Here is a 26,726-nt window from a genome sequence, read left to right on the forward strand (position 1 = left end):
GCTGAGCCTTTATAAGATACTAGTCAGGCCATACACAGAGTACAGTCAACAGTTTTAGGCCTCATATCTCAGAAAGGATGTGTTGTCATTGTAAAGAGTCCAGAGCAGGTTCATGAGGATGATTCCTGGAATAAAGAGGTTACCATATGAAAAGCATTTGGCAGCTTTGGACCTGTACTCACTGGAACTTAGAAGAATATGGGGGGTGGGGGAGGGTCTCATTGAAACCTACCGAATGTTGAAAGGACTAGATGGGTGGATATGGAGGGGATGTTTCCTGTGGTGGGAGTATCCAGAACTAGAGGGCACAGCCTCCAAATTGAGATGTACCGTTTTAGAACAGAGGTAAGGGGGATTTTTTTTTTTAGCCAGGGTAATGAATCTGCAGAATGCTCTGCCACAGACAGTGGTAAAGGTCAAGTCCGGGGGTATATTTAAGGCAGAAGTTGATAGTTTCCCCATCAGTCAGGGCAATAAAGATATGATGAGAAGAAAGTGTATTGGTTTGAGTGGGATCCGGGATCAGGGATCAGCCATAATAGAATGAGTGGATGGTTTGATGGGCTAAATGGCCTAATTCTGCTCCTGAGTCTTATGGTTTTATTTAGAGGAACAAATCTGTAGGGAGATCACAGACTGTTGCAAAAAAAAACACAAACAAAAGGTTGCTCTACGAGGTGATTTTTACTTTTCACGGATTGACTGTGAATTCCATACTGAAAAGGACTGGATAGGATGGAGTTTGTCAAATGTGTTCAGGAAAGTTTTTCTTCATCAGTAGGTAGAAGTAACAATGAGTGTGCAATACTGGAGCTGTTATTAGGGAATGAGACAGGGCAGGTGACAGAAGTTTGTGTAGAGGAACACTTGTCATCTAGTGATCACAATGTCTTTAGTTTTAAAGTAATTAAGCAAAACAATAGATCTGGTCAGCAGACAGAGATTCTACATTGAAGAAAGGCCAATTTTGATGGAATCAGAAAGGATCTGGAAAGTGTAGATTGGTACAGCTGTTTTCTGGCAAAAGTGTACTTCGTAAGTAGGAGAACTTTAAAAATGAAATTTTGTGAAACAAAGCTTGTATGTGCCTGTCAGAATAAAAGGTAAAGATAACATGTGTGGGGAACCTTGGTTTCAAGAGATATTGAGGCCCTGTTTAAGTTTAAAAAAAAGGAGATGCATAGCAGGTATAGGCATGTAGGAGCAAATGAGGTGCTTAATGAGTGTAAGAAATGCAAGAGAACTCTTAAGAAAGAAATCGGGATGGCTAAAAGAAGGCATGAAGTTGCCCTTGCAGGCAAGATGAAGGAGAATCCTAAGGGATTCTACAGATATGTTGAAAGCAAAGGACTGCAAGGGGCAAAATTGGTCCTCTGGAAGATCAGAACGGTAATCCAAGTATGGAACCAAAAGAGATGGGAGGAGATCTTAAATAAATGTTTTGCATCTGCATTTACTCAACAGATGAACACAGTGTCTATAGAAGTGAAGCAAATTGTCATCAACTTCATGGACCCTATACAAATTACAGAGGAGGAGGTGTTTACTGCCCTGAGGCAAATTAGGGCAGAATAATCGCAAGGGCCTGACACGCACTCCCTCAGTCCCTGCGCAAGGCAAGTGCAGAAACTTCCAGGGCCTTAGCAGAGATACTTAAATCCTCTTAGTGACAGTTGAGGTACCAGAGGCTTGGAGGATAGACAATGTTGTTCCGCTGCTCAAGACTGACTAAAAATAAACCAGGAAATTATAGACTGATGAGCCTGACATCAGTGTTGGGAAAGTTATTGGGAGGTATTCTGAGGGACTGGATATACAAGTATTTGGATAGAAATAGATTGATTAATGATAGTCAGCATGGCTTCATGCGTGGTATGGCATGTCTAACCAAGGTCATGGTTTTCAGAGGAAGTTACCAGGAAAGTGGATGAAAACAAGGCACTGGATATTGTCTATATGGACTTCAACAAAGCATTTAACAAGGTCCCGCATGGGAGGTTGATCAAGAAGGTTCAGTTACTCAGTATTCAAGATAAGCTAGTAAATTGGATTAGACATTGGCTATGTGGGTGAAGCCAAAGTATGATAGTAGATGGTTACCTCTTCAACTGGAGGCCTTTGACTAGTGGAGTGCTGTAGGGATCAGTACTGGGTCTGTTGTGATTTGTTATCTATATTAAGATCTGGATGATAAAATGGTTAACTGGATCAGCAAATCTGCAGATAACAACAAAATTGGGGGTGTGGTAGACAGCGAGGAAAGTCTATCATGGCTTGCAGTGGGATCTAGACCAGCTGGAAAATGGCAGATGGAACTTAATCCAGACAAGTGCAAAGTATTGCACTTCGGAGTGCTGTAGAACTAAGAGATCTGTGAATACAGGTCCATAATTTATTGAAAGTGGCATCACAGGCAGATAAGGTCATAAAGAAAGGGTTCAAAAAGGGTATGTCCTGTTTGACAAACTTACTGGAGTTTTTTTTGAGGATGTAATGAGTGCAGTGGATAGAGAGGAACAGATGGATGTTGTATACTTGGATTTCTAGAAGGCATTCGATAAGGTGCAGCACAAGAGACATAAATAAGATATGGATGCATGGAGTCGGAGGAAGTGTATTGACATGGAAAGTGGATTGGTTAACCAATAGAAGGCAGAGTTGGTATAAATGGGTGTTTCTCCCATTGGCAGTGAGTGATAAGTGGGGCTGGTGCTGTTTACAATTTACATTGATGATTTGGAAGAGGGGACTAAGTGTAGCATAGCAAAATTTGCTGATGACACTAAACTGAGTGGAAAAGCAAATTGTACAGAGGATGTGGAGAGTCTGCAGAGAGATATAGATAGGTTAAGTGAGTGGGCCAAGGTCTGGCAGATGGAATACAAAATGTGAGATCATCCACTTTGGAAGGAACAATAGAAGAGCAGATTATTATTTAAATGGTGAAAGACTGCAGCATGCCGTTGTGCAGAAGGATTTGAGAGTGCTTGTGCATGAATCACAATAAGTTGGCTTGCAGGTACAACAGGCAAATGGAATGTTGGCCTTCATTGCTGGAGGGATTGAATTCAAGAGCAGGGAGGTCATGCTGCAACTATACAGGGTACTGGTGAGGCTGTACCTGGAGTACTGTGTGCAGTTCTGGTCTCCATATTTAAGGAAGGATATACTGGCTTTACAGGCAGTGCAGAGGAGGTTCACCAGGTTGATTCCAGAGATGAAGGGGTTAACCCATGAGGAGAGATTGAGTCGCCTGGGACTATACTCTCTGGAAATCAGAAGAATGAGAGGGGATCTTATAGAAACATACAAAATTTTGAAAGGGATAGATAATATAGAAGTAGGAAAGTTGTTTCCATTGGTAGGTGAGACTAGATCCAGGGGACATTGCCTCAAGATTCAAGGGAAAAAATTTACAATGAAGATGAGGAGAAACAGTTTTTCCCAGAGAGTGGTGAATCTGTGGAATTCTCCACCCAGGGAAGCAGCTGAGGCTTCTTCACTAAATATATTTAAGATACAGTTAGATAAGGATAGATCTGGTCCTAGGGTTGAGGTTCTTAACTGGAAGGCGGCCAAATTTGAAGAAATGAGGAAGGATCTAAAAAGCGTGGATTGGGACAGGTTGTTCTTTGGCAAAGATGTGATCGGTAGGTGGGAAGCCTTCAAAGGAGAAATTTTGAGAGTGCAGAATTTGTATGTTCCTATCAGGATTAAAGGCAAAGTGAATAGGAATAAGGAACTTTGGTTCTCAAGGGATATTGCAACTCTGATAAAGAAGAAGAGGGAGTTGTATGACATGTATAGGAAGCAGGGAGTAAATAAGGTGCTTGAGGAGTATAAGAAGTGCAAGAAAATACTTAAGAAAGAAATCAGGAGTGCTAAAAGACATGAGGTTGCCTTGGCAGTCAAAGTGAAGGATAATCCAAAGAGCTTTTACAAGTATATTAAGAGCAAAAGGATTGTAAGGGATAAAATTGGTCCTCTTGAAGATCAGAGTGGTCGGCTATGTGTGGAACCAAAGGAAATGGGGGAGATCTTAAATAGGTTTTTTGCGTCTGTATTTACTAAGGAAACTGGCATGAAGTCTATGGAATTAGGGGAAACAAGTAGTGAGATCATGGAAACTGTACAGATCGAAAAGGAGGAGGTCCTTACTGTCTTGAGGAAAATTAAAGTGGATAAATCCCCAGGACCTGACAGGTTTTTCCCTCGGACCTTGAAGGAAACTGGTGTTGAAATTCCAGGGGCCCTGGCAGAAATATTTAAAATGTCGCTGTCTACAGGTGAGGTGCCGGAGGATTGGAGAGTGGCTCATGTTGTTCCGTTGTTTAAAAAAGGATCAAAAAGTAATCCGGGAAATTATAGGCCGGTAAGTTTAACGTCGGTAGTAGGTAAGTTATTGGAGGAAGTACTAAGAGACAGAATCTACAAGCATTTAGATAGACAGGGACTTATTAGGGAGAGTCAACATGGCTTTGTGCGTGGCAGGTCATGTTTGACCAATCTATTGGAGTTTTTCGAGGAGGTTACCAAGAAAGTGGATGAAGGGAAGGCAGTGGATATTGTCTACATGGACTTCAGTAAGGCCTTTGACAAGGTCCCGCAAGGGAGGTTAGTTAGGAAAATTCAGTCGCTAGGTGTACATGGAGAGGTGGTAAATTGGATCAGACATTGGCTCAATGGAAGAAGCCAAAGAGTGGTAGTAGAGAATTGCTTCTCCGAGTGGAGGCCTGTGACGAGTGGTGTGCCACAGGGATCAGTGCTGGGTCCATTGTTATTTGTCATCTATATCAATGATCTGGATGATAATGTGGTAAATTGGATCAGCAAATTTGCTGATGATACAAAGATTGGAGGTGTAGTAGACAGTGAGGAAGGTTTTCAGAGCCTGCAGAGGGACTTGGACCAGCTGGAAAAATGGGCTGAAAAATAGCAGATGGAGTTTAATGCAGACAAGTCTGAGGTATTGCACGTTGGAAAGACAAACCAAGATAGAACATACAGGGTTAATGGTAAGGCACTGAAGGGTGCAGTGGAACAGAGGGATCTGGGAATACAGATATAAACTTCCCTAAAAGTGGCGTCACAGTTAGATAGGGTCGTAAAGAGAGCTTTTGGTACATTGGTCTTTATTAATCGAAGTACTGAGTATAAGAGCTGGAATGTTATGATGAGGTTGTATAAGGCATTGGTGAGGACGAATCTGGAGTATTGTGTTCAGTTTTGGTCACCAAATTACAGGAAGGATATAAATAAGGTTGAAGGAGTGCAGAGAAGGTTTACAAGGATGTTGCCGGGACTTGAGAAACTCAGTTACAGAGAAAGGTTGAACAGGTTAGGACTTTATTCCCTGCAGCGTAGAAGAATGAGGGGAGATTTGATAGAGGTATATAAAATTATGACGGGTATAGATAGAGTGAATGCAAGCAGACTTTTTCCACTTAGGCAAGGGGAGAAAAAACCAGAGGACATGGGTTAAGGGTGAGGGGGGAAAAGTTTAAAGGGAACATTGGGGGGGCTTCTTCACACAGAGAGTGGTGGGAGTATGGAATGAGCTGCCAGACGAGGTGGTAAATGCGGGTCCTTTTTTAACATTTAAGAATAAATTGGACAGATACATGAATGGGAGGTGTATGGAGGGATATGGTCCGTGTGCAGGTCAGTGGGACTAGGCAGAAAATGGTTTGGCACAGCCAAGAAGGGCCAAAAGGCCTGTTTCTGTGCTGTAGTTTCTATGGTTCTATGGTTAGATAGATTTTTACATAGTAGGGGAATTAAGGGTTATGGGGAAAAGGCAGGTAGATGGAGCTGAGTTTACGGAGAAATCAGGCATGATCTTATTGAATGGTGGGGCAGGTTCGATGGGCCGGATGGCCTACTCCTATTTCTTATGTTCTTATGTAAAGAAAGCTTTTTGCACATTGGCCTTCATAAATCAAAAGTATTGAGTACAGGAGATAGGATGTTATGTTGAAACTGTACAAGATATTGGTGAGGCCTAATTTGGAATATTGTGTGCAGTTTCAGCCACCTATCTACAGGAAAGATGTAAATAATATTGTAAGCGTACAGAAAAAATTTATAAGGATGTGGTTAGGTCTGAAGGACCCAAGTTAAAGTAAAGACTGGAACAATTAGAACTTTATTTAATGGAACACAGAAGTTTGAGGGAAGATTTCAGTGGTACAAAAAATTATGAGTGCTATATATAAGCTAAATGCAAGCAGTCTTTTTCCACTGAGGTTGGGTGGGACTACAGCAAGAAGTCATGAGTTAAAGGTAAAGGTGAAAAGTTTAAGGGGAAAATGAGGGGACACTTCTTCACTCAAGAGGGTCATGACAGTGCGGAACGAACTGCCACACAAATGGTGCATGAGAGCTCAATTTCAATGATTAAGGGTAGTTTAGATAGGTACATGGATGGTAGGGGTTTGGAGGGCTGTGGTCTCAGTGCAGGTCAAAGGAAGCAAGCAGTTTAAATGGGTTGGCATATACTAGGTGGGCTGAAGGGCCTGTTTCCGCATTGTACTTTTCTATGGCTCTATGACTAAATAATGGATGAGTTTTCTATACTGTAGAATGGTCCTTGCAGATTCCAAGATAACAAGTGTTCTGTGAAAGGGAAGAGAAAAGTGGGTCTTTTAGCCCAAATCATTACTAGGAAGATGTTACACTTCATCTGAAATACAGCAATAGAACATTTCACTTAAAAAACACAACTTATTGTTTTTGATATGAAGGTTAGAAAGTTTGAACCCAAATATACCACAGACAACTGTTCAACTGTGCAACAAATCCACAGTTCTATATGAAAAGCTAATGCACACCAACATGACATTTTCTGATTGCATGTGAATCATGCCAGAAATTTGTGTTTTTAAATTCCAAAGCAAGCAGTGCACTTGAACGGCAAACCAAACAATATTGCATGACATCATGTAATTCAGAAGGGAAGAAGACCATATGACAATAACACACAGGAGGAGAACCAGGCCATTCAGAGTCTGCTCTGCCATTTGATCATGGCTGATCCATTTTCCTCTCCACCTCATTCGTTGCCACAGGCTGTTATGGAGGCCATGTCTTTGGGTGTATTTAAGCAGAGATTGATAGATTATTGTTAAGTCATGGGGGAGAGGGGCAGGGAGGTTATGAAGAGAATCTCCTTCACTGGCTCCCTTCATTCCCACTCTTTGCCTCCTGCCAATCAGCCGGTCCTCTATCCACCAGTATCTTTCCTTCAATACCATAGGCTCTTATCTTGCTAAGCAACCTCATGTGTGGCATCTTGTCAAAAGCCATCCTTAAGATCCAGGTGCACAACATCCACCAATTTCCTTGTCTATCCTGCTTGTGATTTTCTCAAAGAATTCCAACAGATCTGTTGGTCAAGATTTTCCCTTAAGGAAACCATGCTAACTCTTACCATGCATCTCCAAATACCCCGAAACCTCATCCTCAACAATCACCTCCAAAATCTCCTCAACCATTGAGGTCAAGCTAACTGGCCTATAATTTCCTTTCTTCTGCCTCCCTCTCTTCTTGAAGAGTGGCAAGGCATTTGCAATTTTCCACTCCTCTGGAACCACTCCAGAATCTAGTGATTCTTGAAAGATCTTTAGGAAAGCCTCCACAATCTCCAGCCACCTATTTCAGAACCCTGGGGTATAGTTCATCTGATCCAACTGACTTATCTACCTTCAGACCTTTCAGTTTCCCAAACACCTTCTCCCTCAAAGTTCAAAGTAAAAGTTACTATCAGAGTACACGTCACCAGATACAACCCTGAAATTCTTTTTGTGGGTATACTTAGCAGTCCTATAGAACAGTAACTGTAAACAAACTATATAAATGTCAATATACATAAATAGCAATAAATAACAAGCCTGAAATAACAATATAACTGAGTCCTTAAATAAGTGTAGCTATCCCCTTTTGTTCAAGAGCCTGCTTGCTGAGGGGTAGTACCCTGTTTTTGAAAGTGGTGATACGAGTCCTGAGGCACCTGTTCCTTCTACCTGATGGTAGCAGTGAGCAAAAAGCATGGCCTGGGTGGTGAGGACCTTTGATGATTGAGGCTGCTTTCCTCCGCCAATGTTTCACGTAGATGTATTAGCAACTGCAGTCACACTCTGACATACTGCTGGGGTCTTCCACAGTAAAGTGATCCAATATCTACCCTCGCCTCTTTTGCTCTTCATATATTTGAAAAAGCTTCTTGTATCCTCTTTGATATCATTGGCATGTTTACCGTATTTCATCCTTTCCTCCTTATGGCATTTTTTTTTTTAAATTGTCCTGTTGGTTTTTACAAGCTTCCCAATCCTCCAACTTCCCACTATTTTTTTGCTTTATTATATGTCCTCTCTTTACTTTCATGATAGATTTGACTTCCATTGTCAGCCACAGTTGCATCATTCCACCTTAAAATATGTCCTCTCTTTCACTTTCATGATGGCTTTGACTTCCATTGTCAGCCACAGTTGCATCATTCTGCCTTTAAAATATCTATTTTGCACCTTCTGAATTTCTCCCAGAAACTCCAGACATTGCTGTTCTGCCATCATCCCGGCTAGTGTCTCCTTCCAATCAACTTTGACATCAATCTCATGCCTCCCTTTACTCCACTCTGATACTGATACATTTGACTTTAGCTTCTCCCATTCAAATTGCAGGGTGAATTCTATCATATTACAATTACTGATTCCCAAGCGTTCCTTTACTTTAAGCTTCCTCATAAAATCTGGTTCATTAAACACTCAATCCAGGATAGCTGATCCCCTAGTGGCTCACCCACAAGCTGATCTTAAAAAGGCCATTACATTTCATAGGCATTCTACAAATTGTACCACACCTCCGTCAAAATAGTTTAAAACCTCCCCAACAGTTCTAGAAAAACGGCCCACAAGGATATTGGTCCCCCCCCCCCCCCCGGGTTCAGGTATAATTGGAAGCCTATGTACAGGTCATATGTTACGCAGAAGAGATCCCAATGATCCAGAAATATGAAACCATGTCCCCTGTACCCATTCTTCAACCACACATTTATCAGTCAAATCATCCAATTCTTACCCTCACTGGTGCATGTCTCACATTCCTGACTCTGGCACTTGGAAGGTAATTTACCATCCATACGTCTCTATCACGACCATATTTTTTTTAAAAAAGTAAGGCAGTAATTTACTGAAAAGTAATAATGAGAATTGCTGTACTCAATTTTATATTAAATTCCATCGTCAGTTTTGCTCTTTGAGAAGGGTAGAACAACTGCATTTTCAAAATGCTTAAATCTCTTACCTGTGCTTCCATCTTGGAGATCTTGACCTTGAGCGAACCATCATGCCTGGCAACAAGGAACCCTGTGATTAAGATAAAACATATGATGCTCCACATTATAATCAAATATTTAACCAACTCTGGAAATCAAGTTTACTAAGAAGTACTTATTACTTTATGGTATCACAAAAATGAATTTAACAGAAAGGAATAGGAGTTTTATTGACATTTGCAACTGCATGTAATTTTTTTTCCCTTTGGGTGATAATTAAAATAATATCCCACATTCAAAATTCAATAAAAATTATTGGAAATGATAGCAATAATGCCATGCCCAACACACACAAGCACACGTGTTGGATCTAGAGACGATATTGTCTATAAGGTTCTTCAGAAAGTCAAGAATGATACACAAATCTTATGGTTACAGTTATTTTATTGAATATTCAAAGTGCAGGATAAGCATTTTGAACAAGGACAGTCTTGATTTACAGTGTTATGGCCTATCAAGCTTATAAACAAGAATTTAAAATTCCACCAAAATTTACAAACAAGTGATTGTACAAACATATAGGAAGATAAACTGTAAGAAAAATAACAATTTAAATTGCATTTTAAAGCCTAATCCAAAATATGGTTGATTCATTTTACCGCCTGTTCCTCAATGGATAACCCTTTCCACATGCCTTGATGACGGCCTTGGCTGACAATCCCACTGAACCCAACGGATGAACCCTACTGAACCCTCAGTAAGTAGTCCCAAAAAGCACAAAATAGGACCACTAACTTCCCAACATCCATTTTCAAACACAGTTTACCACCCTGCCCTAATCCACCAGGAGAAAAACCAAAACTTGTAACCCCAGCAGCCCTCATCGCCAACTACCCCATAACTATTGGCCTACTTTAGAGAAGCAATGAAGAATCAAACCACTCAACACCACAGGAAATCAAGATTCACTTCACCCCTGATCTCAACCCTACATTTACCCCTACAACCACTGAGAAAACCCGATCCCATTCAATACACCACCGCCACCACTCTCCAGTCTCAACCCTTCATTCAACTGGTAGGTGGTGACAAGCCCCGATTCTCCAGCCCAACCTGATCCCTCCCAACCACTGGAGGGTCCCTGATCCCACTCTACACCTCTCCTGGCCTGTCCATTCATGTGAGAACCTTTGATTCGCTTAATACATTGCCAACCCATTCATCTATGGGAGAACCTATGAAGCAGACACACAGTGATTCAGGAACAGCTTTTTCCCCTCCGCCATCCAATTTCCAAATGAACATTGACCCCATGAACACCATCTCAATGATTTTTGTACATTTAAGACACATATATACCTATTGTAATTCAGTTATTTTCTCTCTATTTATCAGGTACCGTTGCTGTAAAGTTAGCAAAGTTGACAACATCAGCCGATGATACTGAACCTGACGGGCTCTCTCTCTCCGCCCCCTCCCCTCCCCTCCCCCCCACTGGAAGCGCCTACCACGCATGCGCGTCCACAACGCCGTTCAGAAGGGCTCGCGCACCGACGGAACGGGTGTCTGGCGGTTAGCGACAGATTCCGATACTACAAAAGCTGTCCCCTCCGAATGAAACCAGTTAATTTACCAACATGTGTCACACTAACGTACCAAGTGCCGGCTGAATTGAAAGAGTTGCCGAAGGGGAGAATCCGGATCCAATCCTGAGAGGAATCCCGCCGCCAGCACGGCGATAACTTCTGTTCTCTTCTGCGTCACGTCACGTCACGTCACGGCTATGCGCACGCGCGGCGAGCGGTTGGCGCATGCTCGTCCTGAGTGGCCGGCGCCTGCGCGCTGTCGCTCACGCCGCTCCTCTACTGAGCTTTTGTGTCGCCAGGAACGTTCCTGCAGTGCGTTGTCCCGGGGTTTAAACAGTGATTCATGCAAATTAATTTTCCCACAGAAGAATCAACATATAATCACCGCTTTTCAGTCAGAAAGGGGTATACGAGTCACCTGCCAACTGTATCAGCAGCTCTCAGTGTAGCATCCTTGACATCGGTGAAACCTGACGTCGATTCGGGCGATTTCTCGGTAGCCACACAATTCAAATCGACTTCGTATCCTGGCTTCCTCTACTGTCAGGTCAGAGGGACAGCACCTCATTTCCCCTCTGGGTAGTCTGCATCCTAATCTCATGAATATCGGTTTCTCCCCTCCTTTTCTCTTTTTTCCCCATTCCCCATAGAGGGACAGCACCTCATTTCCCGTCTGCATCCTAATCTCATGAATATCGATTTCTCCCCTCCCTTTCCCTTTTTCCCCATTCCCCAGTGTGATTCACCTCTCATCCCTTCTCTTCACCTGTCCATCATCACCCTCCAGCGTCCCTCTTCCTTTCTCCCATGGTCCACTGTCCTCGCCTATTGACTTCCTTCATTTTCATACCTTCTTCCACCTATCACCTCCCAGTTTCTTACTTCATTCCCCCTTCCCCCTCACCTGGTTTCACTTATCGTCTAGGTTCTTCTCTGCCTTCCACGTCTTCTTATTCTGGCTTCCTTTCCAGTCCCGATGAGGGGTCATAGCTTGAAATGTTTGGTTACAAAGTAAATTTATTATCGAAGTACATGTATGTTATCATATACCACCCTGAGATTCATTTTATTCACAGTAAATACAAAGAAACACAATAGAACCAATTAAAAGCTGCTTACAACAAAGGTAGATGTAGATGTACCTGTTCTGCTGAGTTGTTCCAGCATTTTGTGTGTGTTGCTCTGGATTTCCAACATCTGTGGAATCTGTTGTGCATGTAAGTCATGATCTTGCTTGCAATATCACAGAACTGAAGATTGCAAAAGTTTGTGTAAGGATCAAAAGAGTTGAACTAATTAAACAGAAAATCTATACAAAAGTCCCACTATGACTTTTCAGTATTCTAGTGTCCAGTGACATCAGTTTAACAAAATAAATTGGAATTATTAGATGCTACAAATAAAAGTAATTTGGATTGTTGCAAAGGTTTGTAAATGAAAACCTGAATATTCATTATTCTATGTTTGAACAATTACCTTTAATGTTTTTAAACTGGTTTAGCAGACATCTACAAATAATGAAACTAAAACCACACAGATTGATCAGTTCCGATGGAAGTCAGTTTACAAAACCACCAGTAAATTTCAGCTTCACCATTGTTTAGACGCAGTTAAAGAAAAACTGTAGACTCTATAGAAATCTGAAACACAAACAGAAAATGCTTGGAAATTTGGGCCATTAGGCTCAAATTGATCATGGCTGATTTATTTTCCTTTCAATCCCTGCCTTCTCCCCGTATCCTTTAACTCCTATTAATGAAGAGCCCATCAAACTCTGTTTTAAATATATCCAGTAACTTCACCTCTATGGCAATGAATCCCACATACTTACCATCCTCTAGCTAAAGAAATTCATCCTTGTCTCTGTACTAATGGGCATGCTTCTGGTCCTAAACCTCCCCAATATAGGAAACATTGTCTCCACTTCCACTCTACCCAGGCCTTTTAATATTCGGTAGGTGTAGGCTGACGGAATTACTTCGTTGGGAACTGGGATAGACCTGATGGACCAGTTGGTCCTTATGGGTCAAGTGCAGGCAAATGGGATTAACTCAGCAATGCATTTTGGTCAGCACGGAGATGTTGGGCTCTAGAAAAACATGCAAATTCCACACACCACAACCCATTGGCCCATTCCTCGGGATTGCAAATGAGAAAAGGGTTGCACTCACTGTCTTCCCTGCTCCTGAACAGATTAACAATTTGATTATCTGTCCAAATCACTTGCAGCATTGCATGAAGAGGTAGATAAATGGTTAAAAGAACAGCTTAAGTGCCTTGTGGACCTGCCACAGGGGAGGGAGATATCCTAGTGCACAGATCATTTGTGATCATACTGAATGGTGGGGCAGGCTTGAGGGGCCAAGTGGCTTATGTGTCATTTGGAAAGTACCACAAAGCATGAAGCCCTTCAGCCCGTCAAATGTTGACATTCTACATTGGAGTCTTTTCTCCCTATCCAAGCTTTCGCTATAAAAATATTAATACAATTTATGTTACATTAAAAATATAGATTTCTAATACTACAGCAATAAAATTAATTCTACACGTGACCAAAATACAGTTAGCAGTTCCAGGGTTGGAGGATGGTGCTGATTCTGCCCAGGCATTTACCACGTTAGTTGCACTGGAGCCCTTGCTAAAGTCCTGAAATCTGTACGAAGGTTGCCATGGAAATGGAGCGTTAAGAGTCCGCAATGGCTTTGATGAACATTGTGTTGTCGGACATTTAGACGCACCAGCGGAGAAGAGGTGTGCAAGGGGCAGAAACCACAGGCAATTGCTGGCCATGTTTATGGTGTGGATGGGCCTCCAAATGGAGGCAGAGCTGATGTGCTGCTTGAAGGCTGAGACCACCTGTTGGATTCTGTTCTGTGCCAGGAGTTTACAGTCACCTTCTTGCTGAATGGCTATGTTGGGCAATATCAGTTGAGTACTGATCAATAAATTGGCGGTGCTACAGACTCAAAATGCGAACCACTTCTTTACCAGATGCTGTGAAACTTGAAGCATTTCAGCTTCTTCAACATTTTCTGTTCTTATTTAGTGTCAATTTTGTTTTAACAAATCCCATGCTAGCTTTTGCTATCAATCCAGCTCTTAGCCAGTTATCCAAGAAGAGCTGATCATATTCGAAGCTTTAGCTGTAAGGCTCTCCTGGAGTGATGCAAACAACAACATTTTACCTGCAGGAGAGTCTGATTTGTTTTGCTTTGATGTTTTGATGTCTCTCAGAATGGATTTTGTATTTTTGCTGCTTCATGTCTATATTCAATGGATTTAATTGGAGATCAATGGTGTCAGTAGTCAGCATAATATAACATGGACCTTGATTTCCAGGATCATTGGGTATCTGTGCTCGTGGGTATGAATCATAATCATAGCAATCCACAGGTAATGCTGGGAAATTCACAGTAGCTGAGATGCCACTTAATACCAATAAAAGCAGATATTAAAAAAATGAGTTCTTCATGAGCAAAATGCCTGTATGTTCCTTTGCAATGAGCAGCCAGTTGGAAAATATGACAGAGCTGCTCTAGCCACTAGAAAAGGTTCTCTGCTGAGCATATCTTTATTCGGCAGCTCAGGCGAGAACCCTGTGTCTTAGTGTTGGAGCTCTGTGGAAGTTAGGAGAGAGGATAAAAGGAGCAAATTCGGGCAAGACTTGCATAGGTGCGGAAAATGTTGGCATCAGAGGCCTAACCTCAGCTGCAAATAAAAGAAGGGTAGGCTCAAGTAGAACAGCCATTGTCAGAGTGTGCCAGTAATAGAGTGTGAAGGTTTTGGCTTAACAGGCTGCGGCGTGAACAAGTGAAGGCAAAGTAAAGAGGCAGGGTTTTTTCTTTTTTGGTATAGAGTAGTCAGGATGGAATGCTCCTCCTGTCAGAAATGGGAATTTGGGATACCTAGCAGTTTTCCTGATGACTACATCTATGGGAAGTGCACCCAACTACAGCTTCTGACTGACCAGGTCAAGGAGTTGGATGTACTCAGGATCATTTGGGAGGCTGAAGATATTATAGTGAGACTGTTGAAGGGGTGGTCACACCCAGAGTACAGACTTTGGACAGAAGATTGGTGACCACCAGGAGAAGTAAGGGGATTAAGAAGTCAGTGCAGGTTTCCCCTGTGACCATCCCCCTCAGCAACAATTATACCCCTTTGGATACTGCTGGGGGTAATGACCCGTCAGATCACAGCAGCAGCTACCAGGCTAGTGGCAATGTGGCCAGCTCTGAGCCTCAGCAGGGAAGGGTAAGGTTAGGCAGTGCAGTAGTTATGGGGCACTTGATAGTTAAGGGACAGAAGAAAGTTTTGTGGCTGTGAAAGAGACACCAGGCTAGTGTGTTGCCTCCCAGATGCAAGAGTAAATTCTCAAGGTGGAAAGGGAGCAGGCAGAGGTCACGGTGCCTATTGGCACAATGACATAGGCAGAAAAGGTGATAGGTCCTATGTAGTGAGTATATAGAGTTAGGGGAGTTTCACAGGGATCTGTGCTGGGAGTCTCTGATGTTTGTAATGTATATAAATGACCTGGATGAAATATAGATGGGCGGATTAGTAAATTTGCAGATGATACCAAGATTGGTGGAGTTGTGGATAGTGTAGAAGACTGGCAAAGAATACAACATGATATAGACCAGTTGCAGATATGAGCTGAGAAATGGCAGTTGGAGTTTAACCCAGACAAATCTGAGTTGTTGCACCTCGGTAGTGCAAATGTAAGGGCAGGATCCTTAACAGTGTTGCTGAGCAGAGAGATCTTGGGATCCAAGTTCATAGCTCCTTCACAATGGCTACGCAGATCGATAACGTGGTTAAGGGATATGGAATGCTTTGTTTTATTAGTTGAGGCATTGAGTTTAAAAGCCAGGAGGTTACGTTGCAACTTTTTTAAACTGGTTAGGCCACACCTGAAGTATTGCGTACAGTATTACACCACTACACTACAGGAAGGATGTTGATTTGAGGCTTTGCGGAGGGTGCAGAAAAGGTTCACTGGGATGCTGCGTGGTCTAGAGAACATGTGCTTTCATGGGAGGCAGTATAAACCTGAGTTGTTTTCTCTGAAGCATTGGAGGCTGAGGGGAGATCGGATAGAGGTTTATAAGATTATGAGAGGCGTAGACAGAGTAGACAGTGAGTGTCTGTTTCCCAAGGTTGAAATATCTAATACCAGAGGGCATGCATTGAAGGTGAGAGGGGGTAGGTTCAAAGTGGATGTGAGGGGAAGTATTTTACTCAGTGGGGATGCCTAGAATGTGCTGTCTGTATGGTGCTAGAGGCAAATACATTAGAGGCTTTTAAGAGATGTTTGGATAGGCACTTGGATGTGAGGAAGATGGTGGCATATGGATATGGTGTAGGTAAGAGGGATTAGTGTTTGGGTGTTTTTGATCTGCTTTTTAGCTGTTTCAACACAATCTTGTGAGCCAAATGGCCTGTTCCTGTGCTGTACTTTTCGATGTTCTGTGATTAAAGTGATTTTAATTCCATCAGCGAAATAGTCCAGGGAGGAGTTGAGAAAGAAAATAAATCAGCCATGGTTGAATGGTGGAGCAGACTCAATCGACTGAATTGGCTGATTCTGTTCCTATGTTTAATAGGCTGAAGGTCTTCCTTTAGAATAATATTTATTTCTATGGTTACAGTCCTAGGAACACCTGAATATGCAAATATGTTGTTCATCAGAGATGTTCTGGTAGAAAAGGATGTCTTTGAACACTGCAGGAGGAGGCTGTTCACGAATGTTTTGATTTTTTGCCTTGTCCTGAGGGCCTCAACCCAACCTATGCAGTCAGCGATGCCATAACCACCCCTCCAGTGTGGGGTGCTGCTAGCGGTGTAACAATGTGCATCTTGGCCAGGAAATGCTGGAAAAAAAGCACTCTTTTAAGATACTGCACTGTGGATTTTCCAACAATAAAGCAAAGTGGCAAGATGTGCTCTTCGTTTGTACTGAATCTAAAGCTCCAATTTAATTAGAAAAGAAGGAAATAGACCTGTAATGAACAGAGCCTTAATTAAGTATGTGGCTGGTGTTAGAAAATCATTAGATTTAACTAATACATTCCATTGCCTGGTCCAATTTCAAATTGGTTATGATTTCTCAAGAAAACTGGCTGATGTGTTCTATGCTTGTTTCTGCACACTAAAATGGGTGCTAATGCTTACAGTTTCTAGGCAGAGTAATGCAGATGCCATAATCTCAGTAGATATTCAGGAGGATGAACGTGCCCCATATACGATAGTGGATCATCATTGGACATGGTCAGCAGCTTTATATTCCTGGTCATTAAAATATCAGACGACCTATCCTGGCCCTAGCACATTGGTGCGATTCCAACGAAGGTGTGCCAGCATCTTTACTTAAGGAAGTTTGGTTTGTAACCGAATACTGAAAAAAAAACTTGTACAGATCTACTGTTGGAAGTATCCTGACTGGTGGCATCATTGTTTGATGCAGAAATTCAAATGCATGGGAACATAAACTGTAGAGAGAGTTATGGATTCAACACAGTACATTACGTGCACATCCCTCCGTACCAACTGCGGTATCAGGGAAAGCAAGATCTGTCATCAAAAATCCCCACCTTCTGTCATCTGTTTCTAATGCCATCTTCTCTCAGCTATGATTAAGTAGGAGGTACAGAAGCCCACACCACCAAGTTCAAGAACAGCTGCATATAAAGCATATTAATTCCTGCCTGAAAAGCAACTTAGATCCACTCCAATTTGTCTACTGAAGCAACAGGTCCACAGCAGATGCCATCTCACTGGCTCTTCGCTCAAACATGGAATATCTGTACAGCAAAGATGCATACATCAGGATGCTCTTTACTGACTTCAGCTCTGCATTCAATACCATCATCCTCTCAAAACTAATCAATAAACTCCAAGACTTTGGCCTCAATACCTCGTTGTGCAATTGGATCCTCAAATTGCCTCACTTGCAGACCCCAGTCAGTTGGGATCGGCAACGACATCTCCATGATCTTCATCAGCACAGGTGCACCAAAACGCCGTGTGCTTTGCCCCTGCTCTTCTCGCTTTACACTTACCACCGGCTAAGCACAGCTTCAATGCCATATTCAAATTTGCTGATGATATCACTGTAGCAGGCCAAATCAAAGGGGGTGATGAATCAGAATATAGGAGGGAGATTACAAATCTGACTGAGTGGTGTCATAACAAGGACCTCTCACTCAGGGCCAGCAAGAGTAAGGAACTGATTAGACTTCAGGAGAAGGAAACTAGAAGTCCATGAGCCAGTCCTCATTGGAGGATCAGAGGCGGAGAGGGTCAGCAACTTTAAATTCCTGACTGTTACTATTTCAGAGGACCTGTCCTGGTCCCAGCACACAGTGCAATTACGAAGAAAGCATGGCAACGCCTCTAATTCCTCAAGAGTTTGCGAAGATTTGGCATGATATCTAAAACATTGACAAACTGTTGTAGATGTGTAGTGGCGAGTATATTGACTGGCTGCATCACAGCCTGGTATGGAAGCACCAATACCCTTGAACGGAAAGTTCTACAAAAGGTAGCAGATACAGCCCAGTCCATCATAGCTAAAGCCCTCCCCACCATTGAGCACATCGACATGAAACACTGTTGTAGGAAAGTAGCATCCGTCATCAGAGACACCCACCACCGAGATCATGGTCTTTCTCACTGTTGCCATCAGGAAGAAGGTGCAAGAGCATTAGGACTCGCATCACCAGTTTTAGGAAACAGTTACTACTTGACAAACATCAGGCTCTTGAACAAAGGGGATAACTTCACTCAAATTCACTTGTCCCATCGTTGAAATGTCAGTGACTCTTCATTTCATGTTCTTGATATTTGTTGCATATCTATTTATAATATTGTTTCTTCTTTTTGCATTTGCAGTTTGTCATCTCCTGTACTCTAGTTCATTGATTATGCTAAGATTATTATTCTAAAGATTTATTGAGAAACCACAAGAAAATGAATCTCAGAGTTGTAAATATGTACAATAAATTTACTTTGTACTTTCCCTTCCAGAATTCAGTTCTTGAACCAATTTGCATAATTTATTACTATCTCAATATAGCAACACTATGACTACTTTGTACTACAACACTCAGGCTTTGTTTCTTTTTGGTTCTAATAGCATTCTTTTGTGTAATTTATGTTTCATTTGTTCTTGTTAATTGTGTGTCTGATGCTATGCGCTATGGTACTGTTGCAAGTAACATTTTCATTATGTTGTGACTGAACTAAAACTGAGTCACGTGGAATCTGTAAATGAGAAATGCATAAGTCTTTATTCACACAGCGAGCCTTCAGGAGAAAGAGTCCTAGGGAATCTCACTCTCCTGACACAGTGTTTTATACTTCTTCAACACAAAGATAACCGTTTCATTTTAACCTTTTGAATATAGTCAGGTAAATTTACAGAATTACATATTTACCATGTCCCAACTAGCAGAATCCCTTTGAATATTCATTACTGGTGCCTGCTGCAAAAGCCAGCACCCAAAATATACAAACAACAGGAATTCTGCAGATGCTGGAAATTCAAGCAACACGCATCAAAGTTGCTGGTGAACGCAGCAGGCCAGGCAGCATCTCTAGGAAGAGGTACAGTCGACGTTTCAGGCCGAGACCCTTCGTCAGGACTAACTGAAGGAAGAGTGAGTAAGGGGTTTGAAAGTTGGAGGGGGAGGGGGAGATCCAAAATGATAGGAGAAGACAGGAAGGGGAGGGATGGAGCCAAGAGCTGGACAGGTGATTGGCAAAAGGGGATACGAGAGGATCATGGGACAGGAGGTCCGGGAAGAAAGACAAGGCGGCGGGGGGGGGGGGTACCCAGAGGATGGGCAAGAGGTATATTCAGAGGGACAGAGGGAGAAAAAGGAGAGTGACAGAAAGAATGTGTGCATAAAAATAAGTAACAGATGGGGTACGAGGGGGAGGTGGGGCCTAGCGGAAGTTAGAGAAGTTGATGTTCATGCCATCAGGCTGGAGGCTCCCCAGACGGAATATAAGGTGTTGTTCCTCCAACCTGAGTGTGGCTTCATCTTTACAGTAGAGGAGGCCGTGGATAGACATGTCAGAATGGGAATGGGATGTGGAATTAAAATGTGTGGCCACTGGGAGATCCTGCTTTCTCTGGCGGACAGAGCGTAGATGTTCAGCAAAGCGGTCTCCCAGTCTGCGTCGGGTCACGCCAATATATAAAAGGCCACATCGGGAGCACCGGACGCAGTATATCACCCCAGTCGACTCACAGGTGAAGTGTTGCCTCACCTGGAAGGACTGTTTGGGGCCCTGAATGGTGGTAAGGGAGGAAGTGTAAGGGTATGTGTAGCACTTGTTCCGCTTACACGGATAAGTGCCAGGAGGGAGATCAGTGGGGAGGGATGGGGGGGACGAATGGACAAGGGAGTTGTGTAGGGAGCGATCCCTGCGGAATGCAGAGAGAGGGGGGGAGGGAAAGATGTGCTTAGTGTTGGGATCCCGTTGGAGGTGGCAGAAGTTACGGAGAATAATATGTTGGACCCGGAGGCTGGTGGGGTGGTAGGTGAGGACCAGGGGAACCCTATTCTTAGTCGGGTGGCGGGAGGATAGAGTGAGAGCAGATGTACGTGAAATGGGGGAGATGCGTTTAAGAGCAGAGTTGATAGTGGAGGAAGGAAAGCCCCTTTCTTTAAAAAATGAAGACATCTCCCTCGTCCTAGAATGAAAAGCCTCATCCTGAGAGCAGATGCGGCGGAGACGGAGGAATTGCGAGAAGGGGATGGCGTTTTTGCAAGAGACAGGGTGAGAAGAGGGATAGTCCAGATAGCTGTGAGAGTCAGTAGGCTTATAGTAGACATCAGTGGATAAGCTGTCTCCAGAGACAGAGACAGAAAGATCTAGAAAGGGGAGGGAGGTGTCGGAAATGGACCAGGTAAATTTGAGGGCAGGGTGAAAGTTGGAGGCAAAGTTAATAAAGTCAACGAGTTTTGCATGCGTGCAGGAAGCAGCGCCAATGCAGTCGTCGATGTAGCGAAGGAAAAGTGGGGGACAGATACCAGAATAGGCACGGAACATAGATTGTTCCACAAACCCAACAAAAAGGCAGGCATAGCTAGGACCCATACGGGTGCCCATAGCTACACCTTTAGTTTGGAGGAAGTGGGAGGAGCCAAAGGAGAAATTATTAAGAGTAAGGACTAATTCCGCTAGATGGAGCAGAGTGGTGGTTGAGGGGAACTGATTAGGTCTGGAATCCAAAAAGAAGCGTAGAGCTTTGAGACCTTCCTGATGGGGGATGGAAGTATATAAGGACTGGACATCCATGGTGAAAATAAAGCGGTGAGGGCCAGGGAACTTAAAATCATCAAAAAGTTTAAGAGCGTGAGAAGTGTCACGAACATAGGTCGGAAGGGATTGAACAAGGGGTGATAAAACAGTGTCGAGGTATGCAGAAATGAGTTCGGTGGGGCAGGAGCAAGCTGAGACAATAGGTCGGCCAGGACAGGCAGGTTTGTGGATCTTGGGTAGGAGGTAGAAATGGGAAGTGCGGGGTGTGGGAATTATAAGGTTGGTAGCAGTGGATGGGAGATCCCCTGAGCGGATAAGGTCGGTGATGGTGTGGGAGACAATGGCCTGGTGCTCCTTAGTGGGGTCACGATCGAGGGGTAAATAAGAGGAGGTATCCGCGAGTTGTCGCTGTGCCTCGGCAAGGTAGAGGTCAGTACGTCAGACTACAACAGCACCCCCCTTATCGGCGGGTTTAATAATAAGGTTAGGATTAATGCGGAGGGAGTGGAGAGCAGAGCGTTCGGAAGGAGTGAAGTTGGAATGGGGACAAGGTGCGGTGAAGTCGAGACGGTTGATGTCCCGTCGGCAATTAGCGATAAAGAGATCCAGAGCAGGCAGAAGACCAGAGTGGGGTGTCCATGAAGAAGAGGAGGGTTGAAGACGGGAGAAGGGGTCATCGGTGGGGGTGGAAGAGTCCTTGCCGAAGAAGTAGGCTGGGAGACGGAGACGGCGGAAGAAAAGTTCCGCATCATGGCGAACACGGAACTCGCTGAGGTGTGGGCGAAGGGGGACAAAGGTGAGGCCCTTACTGAGGACAGAGCGTTCTGCCTCCGACAGTTGAAGGTCGGAGGGGATGGTAAAGACCCGGCACGGATGAGAGCTGGGATCAGAGGGGGGAGGGAGGAGGCTGGGGGTGTCAATGGAGAGGGGAGGGTTGGGGTGAGAGGAAGATGGAGCCTCCGAGGGCCCAGGAGTTGACGGTGGGATCTGAGGAAGACGGGGCTGCGGGTTGGTGGTGGGGGAAGGGGAGACGGGAGTCACAACAGCAGCACATAAAGACCCGGCCGGGAGTTCAAGATATACCCCTTTTGTTACAGTGTTGAAGAATGGCTCCATGAAAATACAACTAACCAGATAAAACAGATCTGTCCTGCACTATCCTGGTTTGGAAACACCAATAGCCTTAAATGAAAAAGCCTACAAAAAGTAGTGCATACCCCCCAGCCCATTATTGAGCACATCACCATGGAGTGCTGTTGCAGGAAAGTAGCATCCATCATCAAGGACCCCCATCATCCAAGCCATCCTCTCTTCTTGCTGCGCCATCAGGAGGAAGGTACAGGAGCCTCAGCACTCACACCATCAGGTTCAGGACCAGTTATTATCCCTCAGCCATCAGGCTCTTGAACCAAAGGGGATAACTTTATTCACCCCAACAGTGTTCAGTGTTCACAACTGATGGACTCACTTTCAAGGACTCTTTATCTCAGTTTCTTGATATTTATTGCTTATTTATTATTTTTTTCTATGAACTATGAACCTCATAGTCTCTCTGATATCCACATCTGTGGAAAGTCAGCTGCAGCTCCTGATAATCAAGGAACTGCATATACTCAGGATGATCTGAGATGCTGAGAGCAGTCGTAGATGAGACTTTTACTAAGGTGGTGCAGGTTTCAGTTTTCAATTTTATTCCCAATATATGATGTTGCAAGAATCATAAGAGAAATTAAAAATGTTGCAGCTGTAGAAAGACTAGGAAGTGGCACTGCCAGTGCCTTCCAGAAAACAAAAGAATATTTGAGTGTATAGGCTGGATGTCTTCCCTTGGCAGAGGAGATTAAGGATTAATTTTTATCTGAGTTCTTCAAAAGATTAACGCACACATAATGTTGGAGGAACTCAGCAAGTTAGACAAAGAACATAGAATAGTACAGCACCATACAGGCCCTTCGGCCCACAATGTTGTGCCGACCATCAAACCCTGCCTCCCATATAAGCCCCCACCTTAGATTCCTCCATATACCTGTCTAGTAGTCTCTTAAACTTCACTAGTGTATCTGCCTCCACCACTGACTCAGGCAGTGCATTCCACACACCAACCACTCTCTGTGTAAAAAACCTTCCTCTAATATCCCCCTTGAACTTAACGCCCCTTACCTCTTGTATTGAGCAGTGGTGCCCTGGGGAAGAGGCGCTGGCTATCCACTCTATCTATTCCTCTTATTATCTTGTACACCTCTATCATGTCTCCTCTTATCCTCCTTCTCTCCAAAGAGTAAAGCCCTAGCTCCCTTAATCTCTGATCATAATGCATACTTTCTAAACCAGGCAGCATCCTGGTAAATCTCCTCTGTACCCTTTCCAATGCTTCCACATCCTTCCTATAGTGAGGTGACCAGAACTGGACATAATACTCCAAGTGTGGCCTAACCAGAGTTTTATAGAGCTGCATCATTACATCGTGACTCTTAAACTCTGTCCCTCGACTTATGAAAGCTAACACCCCATAGGCTTTCTTAACTACCCTATCCACCTGTGAGGCAACTTTCAGGGATCTGTGGACATGTACCCCGAGATCCCTCTGCTCCTCCACACTACCAATTATCCTACCATTTACTTTGTACTCTGCCTTGGAGTTTGTCCTTCCAAAGTATACCACCTCACACTTCTGCAGGTTGAACTCCATTTGCCACTTCTCAGCCCACTTCTGCATCCTATCGATGTCTCTCTGCAATCTTTGACAATCCTCTACACTATCTACAACACCACCAACCTTTGTGTCGTCTGCAAACTTGCCAACCCACCCTTCTACCCCACATCCAGGTTGTTAATAAAAATCACGAAAAGTAGAGGTCCCAGAACAGATCCTTGTGGGACACCACTAGTCACAATCCTCCAATCTGAATGTACTCCCTCCACCACCACTCTCTGCCTTCTGCAGGCAAGCCAATTCTGAATCCAGCTGGCCAAACTTCCCTGGATCCCATGCCTTCTAACTTTCTGAATAAGCCTACCATGTGGAACCTTGTCAAATGCCTTACTAAAATCCATATAGATCACATCCACTGCACTACCCTCATCTATATGCCTGGTCACCTCCTCAAAGAACTCTATCAGGCTTGTTAGACACGATCTGCCCTTCACAAAGCCATGCTGACTGTCCCTGATCAGACCATGATTCTCTAAATGCCTATAGATCCTATCTCTAAGAATCTTTTCCAACAGCTTTCTCACCACAGACGTAAGGCTTACTGGTCTATAATTACTCGGACTATCCCTACTACCTATTTTGAACAAGGGAATAACATTCGCCTCCCTCCAATCCTCCGGTACCATTCCCGTGGACAACGAGGACATAAAGATCCTAGCCAGAGGCTCAGCAATCTCTTCTCTCGCCTCGTGGAGCAGCCTGGGGAATATTCCGTCAGGCCCCGGGGACTTATCTGTCCTAATGTATTTTAACAACTTCAACACCTCCTCTCCCTTAATATCAGCATGCTCCAGAACAGCAACCTCACTCATATTGTCCTCACCATCATCAAGTTCCCTCTCATTGGTGAATACCGAAGAGAAGTATTCATTGAGAACCTCGCTCACTTCCACAGCCTCCAGGCACATTTTCCCACCTTTATCTCTAATCGGCCCTACCTTCACTCCTGTCATCTTTTTTTTCTTCACATAATTGAAGAATGCCTTGGGGTTTTCCTTTACCCTACTCACCAGGGCCTTCTCATGCCCCCTTCTTGCTCTTCTCAGCCCCTTCTTAAGCTCCTTTCTTGCTTCCCTATATTCCTCAATAGACCCATCTGATCCTTGCTTCCTAAACCTCATGTATGCTGCCTTCTTCCTCCTGACTAGATTTTCCACCTCACTTGTCACCCATGGTTCCTTCACCCTACCATTCTTTATCTTCCTCACCGGGACAAATTTATCCCTTACATCCCACAAGAGATCGCTAAACATCGACCACATGTCCATAGTACATTTCCCTGCAAAAACATCATCCCAATTCACACCTGCAAGTTCTAGCCTTATAGCCTCATAATTTGCCTTTCCCCAATTAAAAATGTTCCTGTCCTCTTTGATTCTATCCTTTTCCATGATAATTATAAAGGCCAGGGAGCAGTGGTCACTGTCCCCCAGATGCTCACCCACTGAGAGATCTGTGACCTGACCCGGTTCATTACCTAGTACTAGATCTAGTATGGCATTCCCCCTGGTCGGCCTGTCCACATACTGTGACAGGAATCCATCCTGGACACACTTAACAAATTCTGCCCCATCTAAACCCTTGGAACTAATCAAGTGCCAATCAATATTAGGGAAGTTAAAGTCACCCATGATAACAACCCTGTTATTTTTGCACCTTTCCAAAATCTGCCTCCCAATCTGCTCCTCTGTATCTCTGCTACTACCAGGGGGCCTATAGAATACCCCCAGTAGAGTAACTGCTCCCTTCCTGTTCCTGACTTCCACCCATATTGACTCAAAAGAGGATCCTGCTACATTACCCACCCTTTCTGTAGCTGTAATAGTATCCCTGACCAGTAATGCCACCCCTCCTCCCCTTTTTGCACCCTCTCTATCCCTTTTAAAGCACTGAAATCCAGGGATATTGAGAATCCATCTATGGAGGGGAATAAAACAGCAATGTTTCTTTCAGTCAGAGACTCCTCATCAGGACCCTTCATCTTCAAAGGATTTGTTAGGCAAGACATAAATTATTTCTTTTGACGAACAAGTAAACTTATTTATGCCAAAGTGAAGTGCCTAAAAATTAGATTACTTTGCACAGTATTAACTTGCTACAAGAATAAAATTAAACAAAGAGATGGTAAAACAAATTAAAGCAAACACAATGTAAGTTCCATGGTTTGGGATTTTGTTCAAAGTCCGTGTAGTCACTATTCTGAGTCTATCTTGGATAAAGTTTTGACCATAAGACATAGGAGCAGAATTAGGTCACTGGGCCCATCAAGTCTGCTCCACCATTCTATCACAGCTGATATATTATCCCTCTCAACCCCTTTCTCCTGCCTTCTTAACATAACCTTTGATGCCCTGACTATTCAAGAACCTATCACCCTCTATTTTAAATATACTCAATGACTTGGCCTACACAGCTGCCTGTAGCAATGAATTCAACCGATTCATTATCCTCGGGCTAGAGAAATTCCTTCTCATTTCTGTTCTAAATGGATGTCACTCTATTATAAGGCTGTGCCCTCTGTTCTTAGACTCACCTACTATAGAAAATATCCTCTCCACATCCACTTCATCTAGGCTTTTCAATATTTGATACAGTAAGTTTCAATGAGATTCTTCCTCATTTGTCTAAACTCCAGTGAGTACACGCCCATTCCATCAAACGCTCCTCATACGTTAATCCTTTCATTCCTGGAATCATTCTTGGACCCTCTCCAATGCCAGCACATCTTTTTTTAAATAAGGGACATAAAACTGCTCACAATACTCAAAGTGCAGTGTGACCAATGCCTTATAAAGCTTCAGCACCACATCCTTGCTCTTATATTCTAGTCCTCTCAAAATGAATGTTAGCATTGCATTTGCCTTCCTCACCACTAACTCGA

The 26,726-nt window shown here is 43.5% G+C and overlaps 1 protein-coding gene across 1 annotated transcript in view; it reads right to left on the minus strand.

Moving 5' to 3' along the window:
• LOC140192980 (BCLAF1 and THRAP3 family member 3-like) overlaps positions 1–11,040 on the minus strand; it is a 55,766-nt gene extending 44,726 nt beyond the window's left edge. Inside the window, exons 1-2 of the mRNA XM_072250451.1 lie at positions 10,928–11,040; positions 9,301–9,362 (exon numbers count right to left, since the gene is read on the minus strand). Coding sequence (XP_072106552.1) covers positions 9,301–9,344 — 44 coding nt within the window. The 5' untranslated portion in view covers positions 9,345–9,362; positions 10,928–11,040. The remainder of the gene's footprint in view (positions 1–9,300; positions 9,363–10,927) is intronic.
• Between the last annotated feature and the right edge of the window lie 15,686 nt (positions 11,041–26,726).

This window comes from Mobula birostris, unplaced genomic scaffold (genome assembly GCF_030028105.1).
Source record: "Mobula birostris isolate sMobBir1 unplaced genomic scaffold, sMobBir1.hap1 scaffold_328, whole genome shotgun sequence".
NCBI classification, from domain to species: Eukaryota; Metazoa; Chordata; class Chondrichthyes; order Myliobatiformes; family Myliobatidae; genus Mobula; species Mobula birostris.